Source organism: Synchiropus splendidus, chromosome 13 (genome assembly GCF_027744825.2).
Source record: "Synchiropus splendidus isolate RoL2022-P1 chromosome 13, RoL_Sspl_1.0, whole genome shotgun sequence".
NCBI lineage: Eukaryota > Metazoa > Chordata > Actinopteri > Syngnathiformes > Callionymidae > Synchiropus > Synchiropus splendidus.
The window spans coordinates 3,947,569-3,968,828 of NC_071346.1; the positions used below are offsets into that span (position 1 = coordinate 3,947,569).

Here is a 21,260-nt window from a genome sequence, read left to right on the forward strand (position 1 = left end):
AGTGTTTGTGCAAACACACCAGCGGTGGGCTTGTGTTTGTGAACATTCTCGACATTCCGCCGCGTGTCGGGCTGAATCATGCGAGCCGCGCCGGAGTTCAGCTTTCATTACTGATGCGCATAACGAACGTTGGCACCGCAAGCGTCGCGGCGGTTTTACTCCGCGACCACAGACTGACGATCGCCGCCGCGGCCACAGATAGCAGCTTGTCCTCATGCATAATGAAACACCTCTTGTAGTGGAGCGCCTAAAAGCTCGGCTGCTGCTGAAGATATTGACGTGCGGTGATCCACATCAAGCTGTCTTTGCCTTTTTCTGCGCCTTCTTGTTTGCAACAATAGTAAATATTTATTATCCTTTAAACAAACCGACTCAGCGAGGATAAATACTGTACGCGGTCTGCATCTTGATTTATTTTCAGACGAGGGGCTGTGGCGGCCGAGACAGAGAGAAAGAGAACTGATGCTGCCAATGTTTACGCTTCACTTCCCACATGAGCAACTCTTTAGAAATGCGATTCAACTCAGCAGAATGTTTTACTATGTCTCAGTACATAAAGATGTCAGTGGGGAAACAAAGCCAGACAGCAGTCCCTCGAACAGGCCTCGATTTATGCCCCAGTATTCATCAGACTGGCAATAGTCAGGCACATATGGTGCACTGGCAAGTGCAAAAGTGGATTCCAGCCAGTTTCAATTCAACTTTTCAGGCAAAACAAGACTTGAATGGCAGTATAGCTTCATCATCTTTTAGGATGTTGGAACCGCACGTGCGAAAGTTTGTAGAATTTGAACTCTAAATACGAGGAATTTATGAATTTAGTGGCGTATTATCCTGAGATTCCATGCTATGACATCATGAGGAGGCCAGCTGATCCCTGCTGTGTTGATGTAAATCAGCTGTTGATCAGTGAAGGCACAAGCTTGTTCTCAGTCCATCGCGAGAATGAACTTGCTCCTCTTCATCACTCCATCTTGCTTCTTTATCAAAGCTTCCTCCCCTTCAGAGCACTGAGCCATGCTTGTTTCCGTCATGCTTTCACCTCATCGCATCAAAACATGGCGCCAGAGTTTTCTTGAATTTGTTTGGCACAGAATAAAAACTTCTTTCTAATGATGTTTGATAAAAGTCACAGCGCAAAAACGAAAATACACAGAGCACCAGTTCAGAGATGCAGAAGGAGAGGGGGTGAAAACAGCCAGGAATGCGGCAGCAGAAAGTGAAAATAAACCTTGTTGAATATCACCTTGTATTGGGTGAGTTGACGTTGAGAGTTTAATAGCAAATCAACTCTTTAGAGGGGCTTGTCACATCTTATATTTGGTTTTCTTGATGCAGAGTCTCGTGGTTCTAGCACTGAAGCCAAGCAACACGGTGAAAGTCATGTTAAGGAGTGGAAGAGGGTGAAAGTTTTGTGAGGGGAAAGTTTTTTAAGAGTAATGGAGTCCAAATGTATGAGATAAATATATGGTTTTCATTCCATTATCGCAGGGTTTTGTTCTATTACTGTTCATATTTTGATTCACCGACCTGATGTAACTGTCTCCAGGGGGGATGGACTCCTGGAAGAACTGGAACTGGTAGAGGTAGAGGACGATCAGGTGTCCAGCGCTGAAGATGGCCATCAGGACGCACATGCAGCTGAATATCAGGGTGTCGAAGGTCCGGCAGAGGGACCACCAGGTGCACAGGAAGAGGAAGATGAAGAAGTAGACGGCCGAGGTCAGCGAGGGCAGCATCATACCTGGAAGACATTATCGGACATGTTGAAGGTGTCACGTCAACAGCTGGAGTGACTCACCTGTCGCCCCCAACAAGATGGTGACCACCACCTTCCCCGCCGTGGTGATCAGGTTCCCAATGACCTCCTTCACTTTGGACGCGACCTGAGCCACAATCCGCAGCACCTTCATCTTGGTGCTCTCCTTGGCTTCCTCCTCCTCCTCCTCATCCTCTTCCCCCTCTAATTCGTCGTCTTCTTCGTCCTCGCCGGCCTCGTATCCGTCCTCAAAGTCCTCCTCCAGCAGGATGTTGTCCTCCAGACTCAGTTTCTCCTCCTCTTCCTGACACAAGGGACAGAGACGTGCAGGTAGTGAGTGACAAAGAGCTCTCCTTGGTGCTGAAACCTCTGTGTCACAACAGAAGAGCTAGATTCAAAAAGGACACCTCAACTTTACGCTACAATCTTCAGCTCTTCGGAAAACAAAGTCATGAGGGGTTCATGTCCCAAATACACACCAGTCTGTGATTTGGAAACATGAAAATACTGCTGAAAAAGATGCGAAATATTGAACTATTCCACTCAAGATACTCTCCAACTCGTGTTCAAAAACTAAAAATGGCCGAGTTCTTGCGATGAATGGATCCAGAGGATCAAATGTACAAAAAAAGAAAAGTGGAAAAGCTCAACCGCGACAGAAAGCTTTGCCCATATGTTTACAGCAGACGTCTCAATTAGTTAGGAAATGTTTTGTAAATATTTCATGCTGTGTTGCAGCTGTAATTACTGCCGACGCACAAACTCTGTCAGTTTGCTGGAATTGACCAGAATTCCGATGGAACATTTCCACAAAAGTGTCGCTGCCATGCAGTTACTGAAAGGTCATGTTATTTTGAGTGACAGAGCAAAAGTCGACTACAAACTCAATCCATCAGATTCTGAGGTCAGGTGGCGGGCGTGGAGGGAAGGGAGGGGGCGCTCTCTGCTGGGAAACTCTTCTGAAGGTGGTCTGAGGTCAGCGTGTCTGGGGTCCACCCCAGGACGTCCACCCAGTTGTAGATATCCTCAGCAGTTTTCTCAGGGAGAAGCAGACTTTGAGACTCCCCTCGATGACTGAGCTTCAATTCCCTTCATGCCTCCTTCACTCGTAAAAAAGATACTTGAAGGATCTCATCTCCAACCAGTTCCAAGTGAGAACCATGCAGAGGCAAGTCCTCATCCCATTCACATTAGACTGCGACCCTTGCAGTGATAACTGTCTGGACAGAGCAAACCAACACCATCTGGAGTTCCAGAGGCAACACAACCAGAAGAACCGTCTCCACCCTGGCGGCACTGGGAAATTCTGTCCATCAGAATTACGACCAGAACCTTCGACAGCCGGAATGTCGGCACCGACTGGCAGAGATTTGGTAAGTTACCAGTCAGGCTTGTTTAAACAGAAAACTGCAGACAGGAAATTGAAATAACGAAGTGATTCCTTCAGCCAGAGATGAAAACAAGACAGAGTGACAGACTCAAATAAACAAACAACGGAAAAAGGAAAGAAACCAGTTCGCGTCAGTCGAAATGAAACCCACTTGTTCCTCTGCGTCAAAGTCGGCGTTGTACTGGGCCATGTCCTCAGGCGGCCTCTTCTGGACCAGACTGCGACACAGCAGCCAGATGGCCAGGCCGGCCACGAACATGCCGATGTCAGGGATGAAAACTCGGATGCCGTTCCCAGCGTCCGCGCCGATCACGCTGCAGACAAAGACATGAGTCACCAATAAGAAGATGGTTTTGCTGTAGACCTGGACAGCCAACGACCAACATGGAACAATGGAAACCCGGGTCCCAGAAATGAAGCTGTCCTGGGCTGTGCTAATACGGAGCAGCTTTTCCGAGAAACCGATTTGTTTTTTATCAGACATTTGATCTCATCACTTTCCTGTGAATGAGCCACGACTTCATTGTCCTGGGAAGACTTGAACAATACTCATTTCTTGCTCATATTCAGAAGAGCCTAATGTGACACTGAGCAGACATCTTGCTGAAATCTGAGTGGACGAATCCTGGGAACTGAGAGCGGAATTAAATGACTCACTTTAATGAGTCGGTAATCTAATGTTAGACCTGGCATATTTAGGTTACAGGCTTCATTCTCCTCCACTATGGAATCTAAACTACTTTTTTATTTCATCAGTGGATCACGGATTATTTTGTTTTTTTAAGCCTGCTACTTTGGTTGTAATTTAATTTTGGTTGTTGATTGTTTTCTTGTTACCATCAGGGGTTGCCACAGCAAGTCTTGATCCTTCACTAGTCACACCTTCATCTCCTCCTCCATCATCATCCTCACTGGTGATTTTCCCGTCCATCAGCGCCAACATTCCAGGCCCAACAGTGTCTGTCCAATCTCTTACATTTTCTCTTAACTTCCCCACTCAAATCTGATCACTGACTTAATCTCTTGAACTCTTGAATCTCCCAACCAAACACCACCGCAGCGACCTCAACTGTCTGTCTCTCTCGCTCACCCTCGCTGCATCTCAAACTGTTCCACCCTGCCTGCATCCTCTTCTTTACTTCCCTACATGAACTACTGTAAAATCCCAGTTTGTTTTACCACTGCCAAAGTCACATTTCACCCCCAAAAAACTGAAGGGGTAGAGGGTCACCAAGGAATGTTGGAGGAAACCAGAGTCTTCAGTTTAAGTTGTGCATTGTCAACGAAACAACTCATATTTCCTGAGCGACGTGAGCATTTGTTAGCACCAATAAAAGATGCAGAAGTGCCCTCATGAGAACAGATATTACGGCCTCTGTTATACATTCCAGGAACCAGAACCTGTTCACAGGCTGGCATGGGAATCTGGACTGTTTCCACCAGGGCGCTGTTCCTGTGTCGGCGGCTTTAAGTTTTATATGCAGTACCACCCACTTTAATGAAACCTGGCTCTGCCTTTTGAACGTATTTACACGTGAAGTTGCTCAAACAGCTTTTGTGTCTTCGTGTGGGTAAGTCTAAATATTATTTATTTGTTTAGTTCATTAGTCAGAAGCTAAATTCGTGAGTCGCGGTGGTCGATGGATGTCACGCCGACGGCTTCCAGTGAATCAGTGCAAAGCTTTCGTGCCGCCCAAGGACACGCTTTACGAGGTGTCATGATTGCAAGCTCAATTAAAGCAAATAAAAACTGTCCTTGGAATGACTAACAGCCTCTCACATGCCTTCAACCGTCCGAGCCGATGTCTATTTCAGCTTTTATAGCAATCGCACCTCTTCCTGTTTCGGGCCGCAGGACGGCGGTTTTTTCCCTGGACTCCCAAAAGTAAATAATTTTTTTGACAAAAGAAAAACAAACGCCTGATTCTGTGACGCTAATAAAAGAGAAAATCCTATTTCAATCCATCAAATATTCTCTGTAACTGCGGTCAGCTGACGTACGCGGTCTTGTTTTAATGCCCACATGAAGTTCCATCGCCGCTTCCCGAGACCAGAATCCTCAAAGCAGTGAAACCAACGACTGCTGGAGGAGTTGTGGCATATTGGCAACGCTGCCTCCTGTGGTTGACGTCTGGCGCGGAAAGAGAGAACGGAGGGAAAGAGCTCAAAGGAGGAAGGTCCAGACTAGCTTTGGTGGGTCGACATTCAGGGGTTTGGCTCTTTGAGGAGGCGACCAGGATGGTGTCCAGGCAGCGCTCTAGGCTGTTAAAACTGTCATCTGTGAATGCGTTCAACACTGGTGTGAAGCCTGTGAGAGAAGCAGGTTTTACATTGATTCAAGCTACACCCTGCATGCAGTCAAACTTGGTCAATCGAGAGTTAATATTTATCCTTAAATTGTGTAAAATGATTCCGAAACAACGCTTAAAAACTGAGGAACATACACAAAACAGTCAGTTAGGTGGGAAGCCAGAGAGCAGAAATAAAGATACCACGACTAAACAGAGACAGAAACAAAACAAAAAAAACTGAACTACTCAGGACGTAAAGAAGAACTTCTCAGCAGGTAAAAACAAATTTAAATTAAAAAAAGACACAAAGCATTTGGGAACATGATGGAAAATCAAACAGAGGATTATTTATCTGAAGGGAAGAGAGTGTGGACCTGAAGTTTTTTTGTCCTTCTAAATCCTGATCTGACGTCATAGTCGAGAGCCTGATAAAGATCTTCCTCCGGGTCAGACTGTAACGCTGCGAGTGGATTTGAATTTTGGCCGGTCCAGAGCAATAATGGAGTTTTATAAGTGGAGACAGACTCCTTTATAAGAAACGTTTAACGTGTTGCCCGCTGCCAGGAGAAAGAAATAAGCTGTTCCTGGAATCAACCAGGAACCTGATGTTAACTCCTTCACTCTAGTCCATCGATCAGAATACTGTTTCATCACAGCCCTTCTCTACCCTGAGGTGTGTAAAAAACATGGAAAGTGAAGTGAAATAAGCAGAAACGATGAGATCTTCTCAACAAAAACAACCTGAATGTCATGCCAAGAAATGTGAGGGCAAGAAAATACCAATACGACTGACTTAATAATCCACTACACGTTTCACTAATTCCCATAAAAACATAATTTCACTGCGAAAACAGAGGAAAATAAAACTTTAATTGAACTATGAACAATGGATTCTAAAACACAGGAATGAGGCGAATGTATGGAGCATGTCAATGTTAATTGATAAAACAGAGGTTCAAGGTACAATAAACATTTTAGACATTTATATTTTGACTGTCTTATAGTTACATGATGTGTCATGTATATTTATTGAAGTGCTATTTTATAGATCTATCTTTTAGTACATTTTATTGAAAAGAAGCAGAAAAAAGTAAAAAGAAAATAATGTATTCATGGATCAACAACGAAAATGTAACACCCACCTTGATTTAATAAATAAATAAATGTACCGTGTTGAATAACATTTATTGGCCATTTTGTCCATAACTTTTCAAGTTATCTGGACGCAAAATTCGGATACTCTAGTCCTCATTGTGAGGGACAGAACAGAGTAGAGACGTTTGGAGACAAAAGTGAGGGCCAGATGGTTTGGACTCGGGGAGAGGAGAGTCAGAGTTCGAGCAGGAATGTTGGAGATGAATAAGAGCAGGACACCCAGTGAGGTTCACTGATGTGGTGAACGCAGGGAAGACAAGATGATGACAGGTTAAGTTGCTGCGGCAACTCACAGACCATTATTATCCCGTAAGGCTCTCCACGCAGCTGGCACTATCATCTTACCTTTCAAACCCGATTTGCCGGATGGATTTCTCCCATCTGGAACCTGAGAATCATAAAAAGATGGAGTGAGTCATTGCTAGTGTATTTGGACAAACAAACATATTCTTTTACACTCCTCACTGAGTTAATAAAAACAAATCATTTCCCCGCCACTCAGCGTCTTCATAAAACCAGAGCAATTTCATTCGGCTTGTAAAGAGCTAGTTTCGGTTTCAGGCCCCTCTTTATGTGATTTGGAGAGTCGGGACGACATTGGAACGTGGAATCAAGAATGCTGCGCGAGAGCAGTCAGGACAGGTTGAAGTGTTCCTGAACGTCACTCAAGAGCGCGCAGAGATTTCCAGGTATTCAACAAGATGATCCGGCACTTTGTTGTGCTGCCAGGAAAACAAAAGATCAGCGTGTGACTCCCTCATAAATCAGAGTTGGGCTCAGCTGATCATCAAGACGAGTTGATCTGCTCTGGGCTGTTTGACGTGGTTTCACAGAGGAGAAAGGCCCCAAATGTGCGAGAGCTTTTCAAGGCTTTTATTCCGGAGCTCTACTCCAAGCTTGGAACAGATGCTTGAGATTGTGCCGTCGCGAGTTTTAATACATGAGCCACGTATGGTGGCAGTAGTGAGTCACTGAATTGACTTGACAGCCTTTTTTGACAATCTTTTATAGTTACTATGGAGAAGTTCTTGAAAAGAAAAAATGATAAAGAAGGCGATGCCTCCCCCAACAGTAAAAACTGTTCATGAGAGCAACTGTTGAAGCAGTTTTGAAATGGCGATACTTCTATTTACACTTCACTTATATCTTCTTTGGAGTTTAAATAAAATATGCTATTTTTATTTGATGTTATTTAGACATGGTGTTATTATATTTATTTTGTTCATTTTATTCCAATTTTAGAGTATTTTTTTCTTAACTTTTCTTACTAAATTTGATGAATATGACTTGCACCAGGTTCTGCAGCTGGCAGCACTTTTCGATGACAAATAAAACAAATATCTTTGCATTGATCACGTGGTTTCATGTCACATCACAAGGTTTTGGTTTGTTTTCATTTAAGTAGGTTAAATATGTTTGTTGATCACAAATGAAATCAAGAGGAATCAATCCGTTCTATTGAATGGGCCCCGGGCACTTTTGTTTGAGGAGAGGTGGGCCCCGATATCAGGAAGGTTAAGAACCCCTGCATTAGATGAACTTCAAACGTATTCTGTTCTAAATCTGGGCCGGGTTGGAGTCTCAAAGGTCAGTGGGAGTGAGGCCACATCTGGGTGAGGAGGAGCTCGCATGACTCAGCCGTGACATAACCTCTGACATCTCACCGCCCACGGTGGCCCACACACTCCCACTTCCTCCTTCCAGATAAAACCAGCAACATTCAGTAATAACTAGGGAGATGCTTCATTCTTATAGCTGAGTATCAGTGAGCCATGACCTCTTGTGAACCCGACCCTCACGACAACATATTACACCACCGTGACCAACAGAACTAGTCACTTAGTTATTATAAATAAACCAACAATGGAAGCTGAAACTGCGAAATGATCCATCTGGAAAATCTTGAAAGAGTCAAATACTACTTTTGAAAACTATTTTATGCATGACACGATCGCAAACCTTACGGTATAACAAGGGTGGGTAAGCCATTTTCTAAGGTGTCACATTACATCCTGCAACTGTGGTTAGAGGTCCTAGAGTGAAAATTCAGAAGGACTAAAGAAAAAAAAATCTGAAATTTATTTTTGAGCAATACTGCAAAACAATCTAACACTTCAAAATTTCGATAGTTATATGTAGAATCGAATCAGTAATGAATGATGGAAAGAAAAAAAGGACATTTTCTTCACTAGTTTTGCTCTGACCTCAAGAGGGCCACATTACAGCAGGCGAAGGGCCACATGTGGACCCCGGGCCACACCCTGCTTAGGAAGCTCTCAGTGATGGAAGACTGTTTGGAGTTGGACTTGTGTTACAGCAACTGAAACAATACAGCCATCCGTGGAAATAATAAAAGGTGACTCACTTTATTTTCATATTTATTCCATGGTAATAAACAATTTGACTGTTTATCTACAGGCAATGCCATACATTCACTCAACAATCTTATTCGACGCCTCCTCCAAGACAGTTGTGTAACTGTCCACTTCCATCTGTCTGTTCGTAAAATTTCAATACATTTTCAGGAAGGATAGATGATAATTTGTAGATGCCCCCTGCTGTCCCACTGAGCTCATTGCAAGTAATGACATTTCAAATGCTGATGGTATCTAATCGCATACATACAAGAAATGTTTTGCAATAATACAGGGGAAACAGAGTCCACCAGGGGCGACTCTCCTAAACTGTTGCTTAGTAACTTCAACTGCCCCGGTCCAGAAGCGTCTGTCATCTCGCAGCAGGTCAGAGTTTTGTCACCTCCTCTGCCGTGTAGCAATCCATGTTCACCAGCTGTTTTGGTTTGTGACTCAGTCTGCGCGGCGTGTGCTCAAGCTGCCGTCATCACGAACCCTAATAATCACGCCTACAGGTCACCGGAGGTCAGAGAACGCTTAACGTCTCCTGACGGAGCCTGGAGGCATGCGGAGATTGAGAGAGACAGATTTCGCGCCGGGCACCGACCGAGCTCAGACGCTGTGTCAACATCGTAAAACACTCTTTGTTCTTGCTGTTAACCTCCCGCCACACCGCTCCCTCGCACTTTCTCCTGCAGCCCAAATACCAGCTGCCCTGTTCCTCAGAGACTGTTGACATGACGTGCTGCGAGGCTGATGACGCCTGAGCGCTTTTCAAGATGTGTGGATGTGTGCGAGAAGGAAACTCAATATGTGAGTAGTGCTTGGAGGGTTTATTTACTGGTAGCTGACATACAAGCACAACAGGAGTCTAAAAACTAAAATCTATTTTCATCTTCAAGTCGCGGGGCAGCAGCCAATCAAAGAGGGCCGCACTTCACTTTTACAAGAAGCCTTTTCTGGGGGATATCGAGGTCAACTGAGGCATGATGTCTGGGTCTGCCCGGGACCTCCCCCAGGTGAGCACCTCATGACGATACCAGGTTCCTGAGTCACCTCAAGTGGCTTCTCCAGAGGTTCTACATTGAGTCTCTCCAGGGTGATTGAGCTCCTCACTCGAATCTTAGAGAGCAGCCACCCCAGAGAGAAAACTTTGGTCACGTCTTTCTGATAGTTCTTTTCGTCGCTACCAGGTTAGAAAGTGGCTGATCCTCAAGTTATAATCCTCATCTGACATACGCTTTAAAGCAACTGCAGCTCCTGAAAGGTTCTGGCTTTGCATGAGCTCCACACTACCAAAGTCAAAACATGAAAGAGCCATTTTTGGTTCATTCAGAAGGACACTTTTGTCTCCAGTGTGCAACAAACTGGGATGTCTAGTCGGTCTAGTTGGGTTCCATGCACGGTCCATCACATTAGGGCCCTGTATTTGAAGGTTCTGGTTACAAATTGACTCTCAAAGGACGCCATTTTGGCGGCTTGTTAGCACGCCCGCAGCCCTGCTTGGACAATCGTAATTCCGAGCAGCGAGGTAATGAAGGTTGTGGTGCAGAGAATGATGAAAAGTGTTGCAGTAGTGGTTGTGGTTGGTGATTCATTTGTACTTCCTTGAGTTTAAACGCATAAAAACCAACAGATTAAATCCCACTTGTCTCAAAGTAGCATTTAAAACGGTGTGAATGACTCACATCAGTCCGAAATGACCCTCAAATAGTTTTATGGTCTTCTTTAATCTACTGGAGTTTCCAGATGGGAGGGGCGCCTCGGCGAGTGCCAGGGATTGAAGACAATGACAGGAAAATCTGTGCGTTACATTCGCAGTGACACTATCTAAAGCGCCGCGGCCAGCTCCACCCATCTGGTGATCTTTGGCAGATGGATCAAGACCTTGCCGTTCCCACCGTGTTGAGAGGGAGCCAGCTCATCTGGTGACCAAACCCTGACCCCTCTGAGCATCTGGAGGACTTCATTTGTGAGAAAAAGTTTCTCAATTAAACAACTTTGCCGCATTAATGGTTCTTTTGGCTGAGGCGAAGGGAGGAAGTGATAGCTGAACGTAAAGCAGGGTTGTTGTTTACACTCAGCTGCCAAAAGGAAAAGGGTGTCAAGGGGCGAAATACCAGATTTAGAAACCCGAGATGAGGTATTTTCTTCAAAACGGAGGGGTCAGAGACTCTGTTTCCTGTCACAAACATACACTGCGATACAGAGGAATAGGATGACATTAACTTCAGGAAGGCCTAACAATACACGAACAAATCATCCACACATGCTCCTGAAGCAAAAATACTCCAGACTGCTGCAACCAATGATTAGTGCCGATGTCGTGTCCCTGGCCTCTTACTCCTCGCACAACCATTTCCTTTCAGACTCCTCTATTATTCCCCAGCACAAAAGTCACACTCAACACGCTGTGACTGACTGACACCTCCCGGAGTGCAGCTCTCGGCTCTCGGCTCTTCAGAAGGAGCGATTTGCTGGAGTGAATATTTATCCAGCACCTGAGCGTGTTGACGCCGGGGGCGAGGGGCTCGGTCCAGCGGAGTGCGTGCACTTCCGCGGAGAAAAGCAAATGACTCATTAGAAGACAAAGATCTTGTCTAGACGCTTGTAAACTCAGTTTGATGCAGTGTTTTTATGAGCGGCACGAACTATAAACACCTTTCGGAAACGGAAGTGGGATTTCAGAAACACAAGATGCAGTGCCAGGCTGGGATTATTTTGGTGAATACTTCACTGGGGAGGCAAAATTGCAACTTCCTTTCAGAGCTACGTTGGCGTTTTGGGAGTTGGAAATGATACAAAGCAGAAGGGCGGAGTTTATCTTGCTTTATAGAGCTACTAAGTAGACATAATAGACACCATGGCAGTGACCCATACTCTCTTATAAAGCTTTCACCCCGACATCCCAGTCATCTCCGCCCTGCCTACACTCCCTTCTTCACCTCCTTCATATCTGGGTGATGAATCCCAAATACCACCTCTACTCCCTCATCTCTCCCCTCCCTCTCACTTCAACACAATTGTCTTGTTACCACTGACTTCCGTTTATCTTCTCTACACCTTATATCTCTCCGTCTTCCTCTTTACTCCCAAAACAAATCACTATATCGTCAGCAAACATCCCCATCCATGGAAACCACAACCTATCTGAAATTATTCGTTCTGGCCATCTTCTTGATAAGGGTTTTGTTGGGGAGCTTAAGGATCGGTCAGATCAACGCATCATGCTTCCAATATACGCAATAAGCACAGAGTTCAGTGGTAATTTAAAGCCTAAATGTGTCTGTTTTTGTCTGTTTTTTTCTGAGTGTTCTATTTTTAATGCAGCCATTAGCACATCATTACTTAAGTAAGTGTTCTCTTTTCTGTTATTTTCTATCTAACAAACCTGCCATCTGTTGGCACACAAAACAACAGGAACTCAAAGTTTCAAGGGTCCGGTCACATTCATTTGTGTCGTGATATAAATAAGAGCTTTACCGTGAGTTGGATGAGAACTACTAGTTCCCAGAAGCCACTGAGCTTTCTCTGCTACTTTCTTATTCACATCCAAAAACGATAAACCACATTAATAAAGCGCCGATTCGGAGCAGACATGGTGTCCAGTTGCAGGTAAAGATCACATTCTTTTGGGTTCAATTGTCAGGGGAAGGAAGAGAGGAGGAGGAGGAGGAGGTCGGTCACTTCCTCATGTCTGGAGAGAAATGTATTTTCTAACACATGAAACTCAAAGGGATTAGATACATTGAGTTCTCCAGATGTTTCACAGTGTTGCTCAGATAGTTGATGATAGACTTAGAGACCAGAAGAAAAGGAAGTGGATCACCTTAATTGACTGAAATCTACATCTTTAGTTTCCTTCTTGATCTTTGATTTGCCCCACCAGCTTCCTCACAAAGACCTCAGTGTACTTACAGCTGAAGTTGGAGGCGATGACGTCCCCAGCCAGGAGGCTGTTGATGGTAATCTGATAGATGATGTGGAGCAGCAGGAAGGACATACTGGTGAAGCAGAGGGACTGCAGCAGACGCCCTGTGTGGCCTGCAGGAGGAGGGAAACAGCTAGAGTGAGTTAGTCGCCACAAGTTTAAGGAGTTCCACATGTTTTTGCTGTTCGGGCTCTCAGAACCAAGAAAACGTCTCGAGCACGGAGGTGGGATTTTTCTCCTGAGATCCTGCAGGACGTTTCAGCTAAATCTTCGGTTGTTATCTACAATCTCGCTGAGATTGAATCTGTTTTCATTTACAAAGATACAAAAAAACAGGGTCGTGGACTGAAACCGATACCCCTGAGAATTCACGGCAAACTTCAGTCTACATCGAGGGGGAAGCCTTCTGGGCAACGAAGTGGCACACGGCGCTGAAGAGCCAGCGCTCTGGTTAGGCACTGAGGGCATAAACAAAAACAGCAAGTGACATAAGTGGAACGCACCCCTGCTTTTGAAGCAGTCGGTCCCCCTCCAACCTTCTCAGGCCCTGTCAAAACTACGGCTCCCCTTCTCTGGGGAGAATTCAACTGCCATTCCACATGCACAACCACCTTAAATGCAGGTTAATAAAAAACCTTGCTGCGATATCAGAGAAGAAAATTAAGGAAAAGCATGAATTTTAATTACAACAAAGTGAATTTGATTGACAAACAGAAGCACAACAAGCACTTGGTCAATGAAGTATTATTGAAGTAGTATTTTATTTTAATAGTAAAGTAGTATTTTTGCCCTCAAGTTAAACAGAACACCGAAGCACCTGAAGAAGAGCCGTTCACAGTTTCACTGTTCCCGCCGCGTGTCCTTCTCTTTGAGACAAACATATATGTGAGCCACGCTGAACAGAGGAAGAACTCCAAGTGGACAGATGTGTGACTCAATCGACATCAAACAGAAGAAATGCTTGCCCCTCCTCACTCGTCCATGGTCACATTTCAGTTTTCAGAAACGCTTGCTAACAACAATGACTGCCGTCACATCTAGACAAAGACTTTCGGTATCCCATGTTGGTCCATGAAAAAAGTCTACCTATAAATGGTCCTAGTCAGGTCGATTTTTTCAGCCCTGGAAATGCCCTTATATGGCCAACTACCCACGACGAAACAGCGCATCACGTAAGCATTACTATAAAAAGGTCATCGATTTTCTGGAGACCAAACAACCAAACAAAGGGACAAATTGTGTTTAGCTCTCTGTGTTAGTACGTTTGCCATCTTGGCTTAAAGGCCTGACGTTTTCAATATGTTCTCATGTGACTCTTCTGCTTTATATTTTATACCATTTGAAATCTGTGTTGCTCACGTGTTGACAGTACTTGTTGAGAGTTTCTCCAAAAAGATCCGATCCTTGGCTTTCGCTCTTCATAACTGAAGTCAGTGGATTCAGTGGTTACATCTGTTCCATCGATGCTCGCAATCCTTGGTAAGATGCGGACAGAAAGAGCGACTTTCTAATCGTTACCTATACAGTCCAAGTCTGCGTTCATTCCCAAACGTCCCGAAACTTCGTTATGATGTGGCGCGACATGAATGCGACTTGGATCAAGTGGAAACTACGCACTGAAAACCTTGTCCCGAGGACTGGGTTTGCCCACCATCATCACTAAAAGTGCTTGTCAAGATCAATCAGAGCGTTTAGGTCTCGTTCGAGGACGTTTTGACTCATCGATGGAGGAGCCAGCGTTCCAAGCTGTTGAGTTACATTTGCCGTTCCCTTGTCCCAACCCTGCCAGCGGCGCCACACTCGATGTTTACTGTGTGAGTCCCACTCAGAACACTGCGATTCTCTGCTGTCCAGTTGTTGTCTGCACCACATGTCATGTGTCTTCCAGGTATAAAGAAGACAGCTGCTCTCCAACATCCCAGATTGTGGGAGGGAAGGATGAGCGCACTCCCGCATCTGCTCAGCACATGGACTTTTTACTGTGCACTTGCAGGTATTTTGGATAATGTCAGGAGTTGTTATGGTGATAAATGTGACCCCAGCTTATTGCCAGAACACAAATGTTTGACCTCAAGCAAAAGGGAAAGAGGTGTTTTCAAAATCACCACACAAAGATTAGCGGAGTCAGAAAGTCTTCTATTGCCTTTGTAAGACTTCATGACTTCATTTCATTCCTCACATCCCTCTGGGTGAGACGAAACCACTTTACCACCGTGTGGTATCGCATCCTGGCAAAAGGTGAGCCTAATTTTTTTTTGCCAGTGAGGCCCAAATGCATCACATCTGCGAACTAATGGCCACACCAGGCCTTTTAATTGTTTAAGTAAAAACAACACAGTTGATTTTCAATTCCCACGACTTTCACAAAAACTGCCGCTTGTAAACAGACTGACGAGGGCTTCTCCATTCCGATTGATTGGCTCGGTAAAATAACTGCTCTGGCACAACAGCGCTTTTTCCTGTTTGCGTCAGAACGATTCTGTGGTCCGACAGCCATCTGTCAGTGCCCCGCTTGCTTCATGATCCTTCAGCCCCAAAACGGAATGACTGACATGCCAGGGCAACACAAGGCATTGTTCCCGACAACAAGGAGAGTTTGTCTGTTAGAACGCCTCAGGAGGAACTACGCTAGTAAACACAGAGCAAGTCCAATGAGCAGTGTTTAGCAGGTTACAGGCGACGGTAGCAGTAAGTAGTGTTTCAACAAGTGATAAAATAACTAGGTGTTGGACGAGCTGCACAGTCATCAACATGTATGTCTTTCATACGGGCCATCTTTATTTTCAAAGGGCTTGCTTTCAATAGCATACCAATTCCATCATGTTGCGACTGTCAGACTAAGGCTGTGTCCCATTTCTCCCACTAACACAAGCACTTGGTTTTGAGTGCCCTCCAATATGAAGCGCCCTCCGACGACCAAGTGAAGTGCTTCATGTCCCTAAGAATTGGGAACACTTGATGAAGTCAAGCGTAAAGACAACATGTCATTGTCTGCCGTGCTGTGTTTTGTTTCCTGCATATCCAGTGTTGGAGGCAACGTTTTTCGAAATGACAGCTCCAACGTTTCTGCAACCTCTTGCATCGGCACTGATCATCTCACTTGGTTTGGTGAACCAGCGGAGAAGAAATGGGCAGAGCCTATGTTGCGGTGATAGATGTGTTAGAGGTATGAGGACGCTAATGTTAGCCTGGATGCTAGCCCACTGTTGTTTCTTCAGAAGAAATTAAAACATACTGTTGTACATCCATGTTGTATTGTTCATGTTGTTGGACACGGTCGACCATTTGGGTAAGAAGAATGTAAACAAACGGAAGAGTAGTCCTCGCTACTAAAATGTCCCTGTTGTCCTATCCAATATTATTTAAAAAAAAAGTACTTTGGTGTCCTGGAAATCTCTCCACACTTCATATTCCCACTTGGTTTCAAGTCAGCTCCGGAGCGCCCTCGGTTTGAAGGGATCATTTCAAGTGCCCTCTGTCTTAGGAGTGTTGGGACACACTACACTTAGACGTGAACGCGCAAAATCCAGTGTTAGGGTGAGAAATGGGACACAGCCATGGTATTAAGTCTGGCACTATGGAAATATGAAGTAAGGGGGATACACATTCTGAAGAGGAACCAAATGAACCGTCTCACAGCAGGCATATTCTTGGCCTACAACCCCACCCCAAAAAACACATTTTGAATCACCAATAGCAAAAAAAAAAAAAGAAAAACAAAAATCGCAATTCAACTTTTTCCCAAAATTGTTCAGTCCTTTCTGGACCAAACAAAATATTTGCTTTCAATATAAAATGGATTGGGTTGTATTTTTAATGGCACCTAGTGCACTCTATTCCCACTAGGGAGGTGGTGATACTGTCTACTTTAATATTAATCCCTTTCATGGTACATTAAAATATGTTGATATCCTCCAAGGAGTATATGAAAGAACAAAGAATAGTTGAAGAATTAAAAGCCGTTTACGCAATCGCTCAGATTTCAAGAGTCATGAATAAAGTTTTAACTTTGCGGCTCACCATGGTGGGTCCCAGGGCCAGACCATTTGAGAACCACTGAATTGGATATCAGAACAGGACAGCTGTGGTTAATAAGAGATGTGGAGATATATTCAACGTCTTTGCAACAACACCCCAAAATGTGGGTTGGAATTCCATCCATTCAAGCAGACATGTGCCAGAGAGTGTCATTAAGGAATAAGAGTAAATCACAAACAACAACATGTTGCACAAGAGTGTTTGGTTCCAGTTTGAGTCGGATGACAAACTGTGTCTTCAGGCGCACTTCGTGGCTGTGTCCTTTTAAAGCCAATTCTGTCGAATGAATAATTCATGTTGGACATTTGGTTCACATCAACCCTTTTCATTGCGTGAGATTTATACAAGACAATACGAAACAGACCATCAAAACAAACAATGATTCAACCTTAATCCAGCTTTTAATTGACTCGGGATGAATGTAAACTAAAGTGAGCATTGTGGTTGCAAGCTCACCGGGCATGCAGACGACAGATAAACAGATATCTGGTGAAGCAAGGGGCAGAGCCCTGTGTAACTGCGGCCAGTCAATATAACTGAGGAACCAGAAAAGCACCCTTCTACGGGACAGTGTATCATTCTGGGGCGTAGAAAAACTCACCAGGCTGGAATACATGGTATGACCTGGACCTTCACTGGGTCTGTGGCCCGGTAGGACCCATGTTCTCACTCTCAAGGCAGCGACTATTTTAAAGAATACTTTCGAAGTTCCATGTTTTCCACAGTTATCAATTGACTCAAACGTTCCGCCATCCACATCACGTGGTTGGGGAAAGGGCTAGCCATGGGATGGTGCTCTTTTCACTCGGTGTACTGTCACTTCATTAAGTGCCTCAAATGACGCCGTGCTTCAGTCAGTCAGGGGGTGAGCGGCGTTGTGCCACATGGACCAAGTGGCATCCATATTGAGGGAGTTAGGCAAGCTCCTGGTTGTCTGCGCCCTGTTCCTAGCCTACTGCCCGCCTCTCCTTTTGGAACGCCACACAGGATGGGGAACGTTTTACTCTACTGAAACACCAATACATCAACACGCAAGTTTAGTGTCAACATTGGACACTGAAGTCCACATGAAAATAGTTGATGCCTGGGGAACCCCATAAACCCTGGGGATCCAGTTGTTGAGGTAGTGTTGGGTGTAGTGGGGAAGTTGACGGTCATTGCTGGTGACCTCTCGAGGTTGAGTTTAAAATAACGTGGGCTACACAAGTGTCAATCTGATGGCACTTGAAGATACATAGTGTTCAATTTTTCATTTTTCATATGATAACAGCATAATTACTTTGGACTCTCGTTTCGCTATTTACGTAAAAATATGAAGTAAAAAAAAAGTTATTTGCAATAAAAATGTTCAGGTTCAGAATTGCAAACTTATATTTCCTCGTCCTCATCATCATCATCATCATCATCATCATATATGGGCCTCCAGCTGAAACTTCCTCATACCACAGCCACCCCAGCTGATGACACATAAATAAGGGAGACGGAGCGAGTGCATGTTCGGACTGGTGATGCCTCAGCACAATATGTCATGTCATCTGCAGCTCCTGGCGATTCAGAAGTGTGATGTTTGGATTTGGCTTGGACCCTGCGAGGAAAATCCGATACGCAGGTCGACTATTTTCACTCAACCTTCTGTTCACTTTTTGATTGAAAGCCATGTCAATATTTGAAGAAGCAGAGGGGAGAAGTCCTTGCTCCTCGGCGGAACTGAACCAAACATTTCTACGCATGGGATTCTTAACTTGTCAGAAGCACAGTACAGTAAAATGTACATGAAACTACACATTAAGTGCAAGTACTGTCATTATGCAGCCTTGTTTATGGATTCCAATGTAATGCAGGTTTTATGAGCGCTTATTATGCACCATTTCATACGCCTGCCTTCCTGCTAAGACGACAATGCAATTCATGTCAGAACCAAAGTGGATTTTCAGCCCCATAAGTCAGAGTTTTGTTGAGTGACATCACCCTGATAGATCACTATCTCTGACATGACATCATGGACGAATGAATCCGTCAGCACACAACTTCATACCAGCCCACTTTAAGCTCCTGCTTTTCGAGGCTGCCTGTGAATACACCGAAAAACTACAGATTCAAATTACCAGATTAATTAAACCTCGTCCTCATGAAATAGTGTCACATATTTCACTTTAAGTACCCCTCCCCCCACCTGAGACCAAAGTAGCACCAAAGTTGCAAGCTAGCAAAAAGGTGAATTGGTTCTTAAACACCATCAAAACAAATGCCTTAATGTATAAAGTGTTTTTGCTTTTTAAATGCTGAAAAAGAAGGTCGTTCTCTGCATTAATGAAGACAGCAAAAGTTTTTTTTTTTTGTTTCAGTGTATATCATCGTCTTAAATCATCTCAATGTGGTCCCCGAGGGTAGAGTGGGACATAATGGACATGTTTATAGTCCATTGCAGGACACACCGAGACAGATACCGAGAACAGTCATCACAAAACTTCTTTATGGACGATGAGTAGCCAGAGGAAACCAAGGACGTAGAGTGAGGTCAAACATTTTCCCCAAGCAAGAATTGAACCCACAACCTTGCTGTTAAAATATGAATATTGATGACACGCCCCTTTGCTTTAACTATTATCTAACTCGGCATCGGCTCCATGACCACGTTAACTAGACCTGAACTATTGATGAGTCTAAGTGGTCCCACTCTCCGCTCTGCTTCCTGCTGGTTATTTTGGCGACAGTCTGCTGGTATGGATTGATGTATAATTAAACACGGCTTGAGGTTTCCTCCTGAGCCCCAGATCAGAAGAGGTCTGGGAGGTGTGGTGTTATGGGACTTCATGAAGGTGCGGCCGAAGATGGTGACCACAACCCCGCGTTTATCCACAGTTAGCCACCTCAGAAAGCTCCGCGGTGATTTATGCTTCTTGGAAAGTAAGTGACTGTCACAGTCATGCGAGGACATTGTGGCAGTCAAGTGGGGCTTGTATTTATTTTCACTGCAAACGAAATACCCAAGCTGACCTCATCTGTCTCCGGGCCTGCAGTTTGTGGCATCACTTAACAAAAGCCAAGAAAGAAAGAGTCATTTCATGTTATTGTTTATCTGCCCTTCAGGGAAACCACCGAGCTGATTTTTATAAACTCGGTTGAGGCCATTATTGGAGACGAAGGAACGCATTCGGTCTGAGGAGAGAGTGACGAAATACTACATTGAACCAAACACAACATGCACATTTGTTTGTCTGGCTGAGGTAAAACAATAGTAATTGATAATGGGGTGCATCAGGGAACCATATGAGGACATCGTAAGTTCTGATCAACTCAGGATGAAGCACTTGGGAGCCAAAAAACAGCTTAAAAAATATAAATGGGCATATAACAGATCCTGACGGAGCCTTCTGCCCATGCGTTGCGTTCATTTGCTCCGTATTTCTGCAGGTTTCCACAATGCCTACAGATACTGGCCAAAAGGAGCAGTACCACTGGAAACCTTGGGGGGCAGTGTTGCTACAATACAGGAAGAAGACATAACAATGGTGGAAATTCTGCGTCCTCCAGTGGCGATATATTTATCGGCCTCACCGACCACCACCTCCTACAACACTGCCTTTGTTTCCATTGTTTGTGCAAGAGGTACATGATCAACGCTTCTTCTACAGTCGCCATGTTGGTTTTGGAGTTTGTTGTCGGCATCAACTTTAGACTCTAGGCTGCTCCCCCTTGTGGATATATTGGTGAACAGAATGGAATGTGCAGAAGCAGCATCAACAACACGATCTCAGGGGAAAGATATGAGATGCTAAATGACAACGTCTGTAACTCTTTATCCTAAAACGGTGCATTAATACAATCTTCAAACTGGTAACTAAAAAACTGACAAGCAAGTTTGGACAATAAAAAAATAAAAACAGGCAGCTCTATAGCAACCAATACTACAATAGCGGAGACCCTAAATCAACGCTGGAAAACAGTGTGTGCTACATGAATAAGAGCAAATGTTTCTTGTTATTTATTCCGTCCTGCCAGGTTTCCCTGCACGTGAGGTCAGCGAATCGAGTATCCGCTGGCTCTCGCCGACGATTTCTGGACATGGGCTGGCATACGAGCCAGTTCTCCGCATGGGAAACTCGATTTTCCGAAGAAGAACAGGCAAGCCATCACGTCAACCGTGAAATAAACTTTGAAATGAACTCTGCAGGACATTCTGCAAGAGTGCGTCAGGAACGAAAGCAAATTTTCATTTACATGGCTTGACATACACTTCAGAATATCATATTAAAAAAGTACTGAATTCTTAAAGAGATACATTCATTTGCAATGATTTACAGGCGTGAAGGGGGGTGAAGAAGAGAGTGCAGTGAAGGTG

General features: G+C 44.5%; 1 protein-coding gene across 2 annotated transcripts in view; it reads right to left on the reverse strand.

The window, feature by feature from the left end:
* The window catches only part of LOC128769392 (piezo-type mechanosensitive ion channel component 2), a 63,936-nt gene that overhangs the window by 32,805 nt on the left and 9,871 nt on the right, over nucleotides 1–21,260 (reverse strand). For both annotated transcript variants that reach the window (XM_053883074.1, XM_053883075.1), the window contains exons 3-7: nucleotides 12,868–12,993; nucleotides 6,941–6,983; nucleotides 3,301–3,463; nucleotides 1,802–2,063; nucleotides 1,531–1,744 (exon numbers count right to left, since the gene is read on the reverse strand). In XM_053883074.1, coding sequence (XP_053739049.1) covers nucleotides 1,531–1,744; nucleotides 1,802–2,063; nucleotides 3,301–3,463; nucleotides 6,941–6,983; nucleotides 12,868–12,993 — 808 coding nt within the window. The remainder of the gene's footprint in view (nucleotides 1–1,530; nucleotides 1,745–1,801; nucleotides 2,064–3,300; nucleotides 3,464–6,940; nucleotides 6,984–12,867; nucleotides 12,994–21,260) is intronic.